The sequence below is a fragment of the Ostrea edulis genome, chromosome 1 (genome assembly GCF_947568905.1).
Source record: "Ostrea edulis chromosome 1, xbOstEdul1.1, whole genome shotgun sequence".
Classification (NCBI taxonomy): domain Eukaryota; kingdom Metazoa; phylum Mollusca; class Bivalvia; order Ostreida; family Ostreidae; genus Ostrea; species Ostrea edulis.
The window spans coordinates 6,534,250-6,541,682 of NC_079164.1; the positions used below are offsets into that span (position 1 = coordinate 6,534,250).

The 7,433-nt window shown below is 34.6% G+C and overlaps 1 protein-coding gene across 2 annotated transcripts; it reads right to left on the reverse strand.

Annotated features, from left to right (window-relative positions):
- Nucleotides 1–948: 948 nt before the first annotated feature.
- LOC125655106 (uncharacterized) lies at nucleotides 949–5,471 on the reverse strand. Of its 2 annotated transcripts, XM_056152484.1 has the most exons (4): nucleotides 5,129–5,471; nucleotides 4,166–4,329; nucleotides 3,315–3,439; nucleotides 949–1,877 (listed from the first exon to the last, which is right to left on the reverse strand). In XM_056152484.1, the coding sequence occupies exons 2-4, from the start codon at nucleotides 4,300–4,302 to the stop codon at nucleotides 1,498–1,500; spliced, it is 642 nt and encodes a 213-aa protein (XP_056008459.1). In that variant the 5' UTR covers nucleotides 4,303–4,329; nucleotides 5,129–5,471; the 3' UTR covers nucleotides 949–1,497. The 2 variants fall into 2 exon arrangements, with proteins under 2 accessions (XP_056008459.1, XP_056008462.1); XM_056152487.1 differs by lacking the exon at nucleotides 5,129–5,471 and having other exon boundaries at nucleotides 4,166–4,532.
- Between the last annotated feature and the right edge of the window lie 1,962 nt (nucleotides 5,472–7,433).

Here is a 7,433-nt window from a genome sequence, read left to right on the forward strand (position 1 = left end):
AATACAATTTAAGACTTACCGCAAGTTGTTTTGTAAAACGGGCCCCTGGCCTCTAACAAGTTTTTACAGGTGTAGTTATTAGGTCTCAGCCAAAAGACTCCAAACCACAGAGCTGCCAAGTCACGCCCAAGTGTTTGGCACTGAACACTTGTTACAACATAAAGTTCTTTTAAATGGTCATTCAAAATTATTTTCAACAATTTTCAGGAAAACTGAAATCGGTGAAATGGATATGGAAATCCTGAAAAAGTTTAAACAAGCCCCGATTTCCTATCTGGTATCCACAGCAGCAGGACCAACTGTTGACACTCCATTCCGTGCTCATGACATAGGATCTCCTCTCAGCTAGCATGTAAGTTACAAACATTATTCAGACAAAATATATGAATTAAACTTTTTAAGGAGGTACTCTACAGTATCATAATGACTGACTTCCTTTTAAAACATGGAATGAAATATAAATATCAGCAATATTTGTCTTTTCATTTCAAAAATCATCGTCTAGCTGAGTAGCTTAGCATATCGACTGCTGAACTGTAAATCAAGGGTTCGAGTCCAGCAGAGGTTTAAACATTTTTTTTTGGTCAGATTGCTTTCTACTAAAACTGCATATTGTGTCTAAATGAAGTAAATTTGAAAGTTTTCAATTTCAAAATATTGTTGCAAGTATACTCCAATTTTCATCCATATCAAATTTCTTTGCTGTAGCATTATACACTAAATATCAATGATTATTATATTTTCACATGCAATCGATTCATTTAAAAAAATCCGTTTGTAGGAAAACCTCGTTGACATTATCAAATTTACACCAAAACACATTTACTGAATGGAGTTTAGCAGTTTTCTTTATCTTGAATTATATATGGCATAAAATTGGTCAATACAGAACAGGTTAACCATATCTGATCAACAATACTAAAAAAAGAAAGACTAATTTTGCCTGACAATATTTTAAACTGTTTTATACGAGCAATAGCCCGTTTAACATGCACACGATGTTTGGCTATTTTGACAGTTTCTGTTACCTCTGAAGCTTTCATCTGTGTTGCACATGACGCAAAAAGGTGGAATGTTTAGTCGAAGACCAATAGCTTCGATTTCCTTTTCAATATTAAACCCTTTGTCCACCATAACTCCATCACCATTTTGTAATTTCCCACATTGTTTAAGGTTTGACAATACTTTAACGAAGCCACTCCCCTTTGTAATAACTTTATCAGATACTGATCCAGAGAATAACATGGAAGAAAATATTACAGAGTCCCTTGGATCTATGCCCACAAGTCCTTTCAAAGTTGTGCATGACTTATAGTCAGAATAACATTGACTCTGTCGATTGAGAGAACTGGGCTTTTGTACTTTTAACTCCGTACAGTCAATAATGACGAAAGTTTCTGGAAAATCTTTCTTATAATTTTCAGGCATGTTTTCGATTATTACTTCACGATGAGGCCATATATCTACACTACCTAGTCTGAAAAACATGAAATTAATCTAGTGGGTGAATATTGCACTGTAGTCTTGCACAGGTATATCAAACAAATATGAAATATGTCTAAAGTCAAAGTTTTGTCTCAGTTTTATCAAAACAAGCAAGAGCTGATCCTTTGTTGACAACGATTTTGCACCTCTAAGAGTTTTACTCCATATAATAGGATATTCTTCTGTTGGTACTAAAAATGAGTATAAAACATTGAACCGGTCTTTAGAAAACCCGGTATAATACTGATAATCAGTGTCCTTCAGTTTTTTATATCCAAATCGTCCTGAATTTTGTTGTTGCAGCTCAAAATAAATTCGGAGCAGTTTTTCCTTCTCTTCAGTTAATGCAGTATTGTCAGCAATAATGGCCAGTATTTCAAGTGGATTACAACCTGCAATATATTTAGAAAATTTAATATTATTTCTTTTTGTAGTATTCATGGGTAGTACAATAATGTAAAACATATATGATAAAAAGAATCTTGAATGGTTTTTCATTAGACATGATTTATATACAACTCAACATGGATCCCGATAGAAAACACACTTTTTTCCATGAAAGTCAAATCCGATCAACTCATTGGAGATCCTAAACATAACCCTCAACATTATATGTCATGTCTATCATTACAATGTATTTATTATTGCATAATTTCAGGCACCATTGATTTTACCTATTACAAAACCCCGTGCAGCAGAAAACTGTGGAAGTACTGTGTTCCCAAAAGCCCTTCACACCTGCGTTGACCTTGAATGCATTCAAAATCTTACACATGAATGGACTGAGCTTAATTTGACACAGAGTGATGCAATTAATTTGGAAAAATCAACAAGATCTCAAAGTCTGAACCAAATATGGCATACAGAACGAAGTAAGAGAATAACGGCATCCAATTTCGGACTAATCATAAGAAGAAAAAAAGACGTAAACCAGAAATTTTTAAAGAACACATTTCAAAAGAATGATTTCACATCTTCTGCTACATCATATGGTAAAGCGAATGAACACATTGCCAAGCAAATATACATTAAGAAAACGGGACACCATTTTCATGATATAGGTTTGATTGTAAACACAGAACTACCATTTCTAGGCGCTACTCCTGATGCCATAGTGTGTGATAAGTCTAAAAGTGACTTGATTGAAATTAAATGTCCTTACTCTGTCAGAGACAAGACCATCAGTGAAGGATGTGAAACAAGAAATGATTTCTTCCTCCAAAGAAATGGCGACACTTTCAGCTTACAACATGAGCATTCCCACTGGTATCAAGTCCAAGGACAGCTTCTAGTCACCGGAGCTCCATTTTGTGACTTCATTACATATACCACACAAGACGTATATGTAGAAAGAGTTTATCCAAACAAGTCTACAATGGATGTGCTAGTTCAAAAACTAGCTAAGTTTTATATCCAAAATTGAAGCCATTTATCCACAAATGTGATTCTGATCTACATGTATGATGTTGATTTACCACACCAACTATGAAAACAAGAATGTATTTGTACCTGGCATAATATGCCCCCTCCCCTCATGACAACAAGAACACAATAAACACTGACTCAGTGTGACAGAAAGATTTGTTTACTGGTCATTAATATCTTTGTATGGTAGATGTATTTAGAGAATCTTGGAGATAAAATTCTGTTTGCTGTCATACACTTAAATTTGTATATAAATGTACTAGATAATTCAAATTCAGTTGAGTAAAGTTCTCTTTACACTTTCAGTGGCGTATTTACATTTTTTTTTATTTTGGTGCATAGATATCATGTCATTTGCAAATACTGCTCCTTGATACTAATATTCAATCATAGAACATAATTACCAGGAATAATTGGGTTAACATTTTCTGTTGCTGATGCTTGAGAACTTGTAGTTGCAGTCGTTGAAACATGTTGAATTTCAGATGATGCCTTTAACACATCACTGCCAGCTTCATTGTGCTGATTTCTTTGATATGGATTACAAAGAAACATTTTTCTTACAAATATTTTCTTAAAGATGAAATTTTGTCAGACTGGGTAAAGGTTTTGCTTAAATATAGTACACTGTACATGCATTGTCATTTTTTTAAATGTGAGAATATTTACTTCAAAATGCTTTATCTTGCAGATGTATCATACAATACTATATATATATATATATATATATATAGTTATAACATAGGGTGTCAAGTCCCTATTTATTCCTATAAACTCAAAGGTTCTTATATATACCCTACAAGTCATTATAAAAATTCCTATAAAACCCTATATATCCACAAAAAAAAGAGAGAAGAAAGAAATGGCAGTCCTATTTTCAAAAATGATAAAAAAAAAAGAAAAAAAAAGAGAGCTGATTCTAGATTGATATTTAATTAGATTGTTACATGTATGAAGAGAATAACTATGATCATTGTATAAGAACTTTTTGTTGGATGGAAAACTGTCCACATCTGAAAGGATTTTGTCTTTGTTTATGTTTAATATTATTTCTTCTCCAGAAACATACTATGCAGAAACAATAAACTTTGTTACAAATTCTTTAATAAAAACCCTATTTATTCCTATAAATCTGCTGTAAAATCCCTATATTTGCCCTATAAACTGCAAATTGTTTTCCTTATAATCCCATATTTTTTAGACCCAAAGTGGCTTAAATTGACACCCTGTTGTATGTACATGCACTACAACTTACATATCAGTACTAGTGTCCATCAAAATCTGTTGCTTAGATGTAGTTCTCGTTTCTGAACTTGACCCTCTTTTGGTGGGTGGTTTTCGAGCTGGTGTCAATGCATCATAACTGACTGCAGACACTGGATCAGGATGCATCTCAGATGGCTGGCCATTGACAAAATGCTGATAATTTTAAAAAGGAACACATAAAAAAATCCAATTTATCTTTTAAATATTGTAACAATTAAAACACCCAATTTTATAATAATGCAAGGTGAAGATAACGAACAGTGATCAATCTCATAACTCCTACAAGCAATACAAAATAGATAGTTGGGCAAACACGAACCCCTGGACACACCAGAGGTGGGATCAGGTGCATAGGGAAGTAAGCATCCTCAGTCGACATGTTTCAGTATCCGTTTTACATGATTATAGAATACCTGAATCTACTGTCACAGTGATTGAGTACATGTACAGTACTTTAAGTCTTAAATGGACTGATTCAAGATTTTCCTCATAATTTTATTTTTCACTAAGTTTTAGTGATCAAATTCTACTGTCTAATATGTTAAAATGGTTTCACAAAAAATAAGGTTATACATGACAGAAGCTTAAAATAAAAACAAAATGAATACCAATAGAATGGTTATTTTGCCAAACTTTTGATCCCCCTGTTAAAATCCTGAATCCTTCGATGCTATATTTAGTCGTCAGGTCGTATTTAACTGCATGGGTTTGCATAAAGGAGTTTTGATTATATAACATAATCACTAATATTTTGATATACCTACCTATTCATTTGCATTTCATATTACCGAGCACTTTACATGTAACTGTGCACGACAAAAAACTTGTATTTACACGAGTCATCAGTCGACCTGCACGGGCACCAGATCTGCAGCTATGTCCCCTTTGTACTTTCTATTTACGAGTTTAATGCTATTTTAATGAGCGTTACAAGTATCGGTGAGCATATTACCTTTGAACACACGTATAAATGTTTCGCTTTCCCTCTTTCTTTGAGTATATCTTCATTAAAAATATATAATGGGGACGACCACACAAGCGTATCCACCTCTTAGCTTTTTCCAAGTTTCTTCCAGGTTTTGGAAAAGGAATGAACACTATCTCTCCTTGAAGCCGATCTGGGTATCTGCTATCAGTGTTACAAGTGCCCCAACAGCAACGTTTCACCATAATTGCGTTGTCATAAACCAATGTAAACAATCCGATAAAATGTCGAATTTTCGCTTGTTGTCGGGAAAAATGGCGGTGCGTCCTTAGCTTCAGAAAGCGCGTGTAAATGGAGCTCTCTGATTGGCTGATGCTCCCGTCACTAAAAGATTCGGCGATCCGTCAATTTCAGCATGTCGATCTTTATCTTTACTTATTCTATTTGAAACTTCCTGTTAATACTTTACAGAAGGGTGTCAACCTTTCTTATATATATGTAAAATTAATGTGGTACGGTACATCCAAAAGTTTCTTTTTAATGACGTCATACAGTGATGTTTACACTTTATATGATGTTGTAGGTCTTAAAAATGGTAACCAAGCAAAATACATTTACGCTAAGCATATTTTTGCTTCGCATCTGTGTATATTCCGATCTACACAACATGTTCATTCGATATATCACAGTGAACTCGAAATAAAAGATATCACAGAGCCATCCACATCTGTTTCGAACTTAGATATCGTATTGAAGATAAATGTTAGCGGCAAATTAACAACTCAACTTTATGAAAAACGGGATGATTTCAGCTTCTTCATCTTCAACTTCCCATACTTATAATATTGCATTATCACTTGCATATGGTGTTCATGTCTCTCAATCGATTCGATACGCAAGGGTGACAAATTGATGTCACTAATTTTCATTCATATGTCGATTCGATATATACCTTTGAACTCGAAATTTAAAACACCACACGGTCGTCCACTTCTGCTTCATATTTATGTACTTTATTGAAAATAGATATTAACAGCAAACTAACAACTCAACTTTATGACAATCGGGATTATATCAGCTTTTCCATCGTCAACTTCCCATAGTTATGTAGCAATATTCCATTATCACCTGCATATGGTGTTTATATCTCTCAACTGATTTGATACGCAAAAGCTTGTTCTGCGTATGATTAGTTTTTAAATCGAGGCAGGTTACTGACAAACAAGTTGATGGTACAGGGTTTTTAACAGTCTGGTTTAAAATCAGCATTTCGCAATTTTTATGGTCGTTATAATAATCTAGTTTGCCAATAGAACCTATTTTTTGTTTGAAACGCCGTCTGACGTATTTCATAACGATTGTTAAGCCGTTCTTTGCACACTGATTTTAACTACGGATTACTCCATTTACCTGATCAAGATATGAAGCTGACGGTGGAGGTGACCGGTCGATAGGAAAGCTTAATTATCCTAGGTAACTGATGCCACCTCTGGTATATCCAGGGGTCCGTGTTTGCCCACCTCTCTATTTTGTATTGTCTATAGGAGTTATGGGATTGATCACTGTTCGTTATCTTTACCTTTCATGTGTCACTTATACATCTGATAAGATGTTATTTAAAACCCCTACCTCTGGGATCGCATGCTCCTTCTGAATATCTAATTAGTATCAAGAGCGTTAAAGATGTTATTTAAAACCCCTGCCTCTGGGACGGCATGCTCCTTCTAAATATCTAATTAGTATCAAGAGCGTTAAAGATGTTATTTAAAACCCCTACCTCTGGGATCGCAGGCTCCTTCTAAATATCTAATTAGTATCAAGAGCGTTAAAGATGTTATTTTAAACCCCTACCTCTGGGATCGCAGGCTCCTTCTAAATATCTGATTAGTATCAAGAGCGTTAAAGATGTTATTTAAATGTTGCTCATTAACACTATATACCACGTTTGATCCTAGCTAAAGTTGGAACCTCTTCACAATTTTGGTGGAGGTCTTCTTGCTCTTCAATGCTATGCTTTAGTTTCTCTTACAGATGTGCGGTTGTAGAGAGGATTTTTGTAAATTTTGGCACGTTTTGCTCACCTTTAAGGCTCCGGGGTGCAGAAGTCCTGAAATTTAAGTTTATGCCCCCTAATCCCAAAGATGCTGAACCAAATTTAAAAAGAATTGGAAAGGGAGTTGTGTTCAATTGTTGACGAACGGTGTAGGAGGAAGGATGCAGACCAATAACTGAAATCTTGACTCTGTAGTCTCAAACAACCAAGCCAAATACATAGTGATAATGAAATGAGAAGACTATAAAAATTGTGACCTACGCAGTACCCTGGTAATCG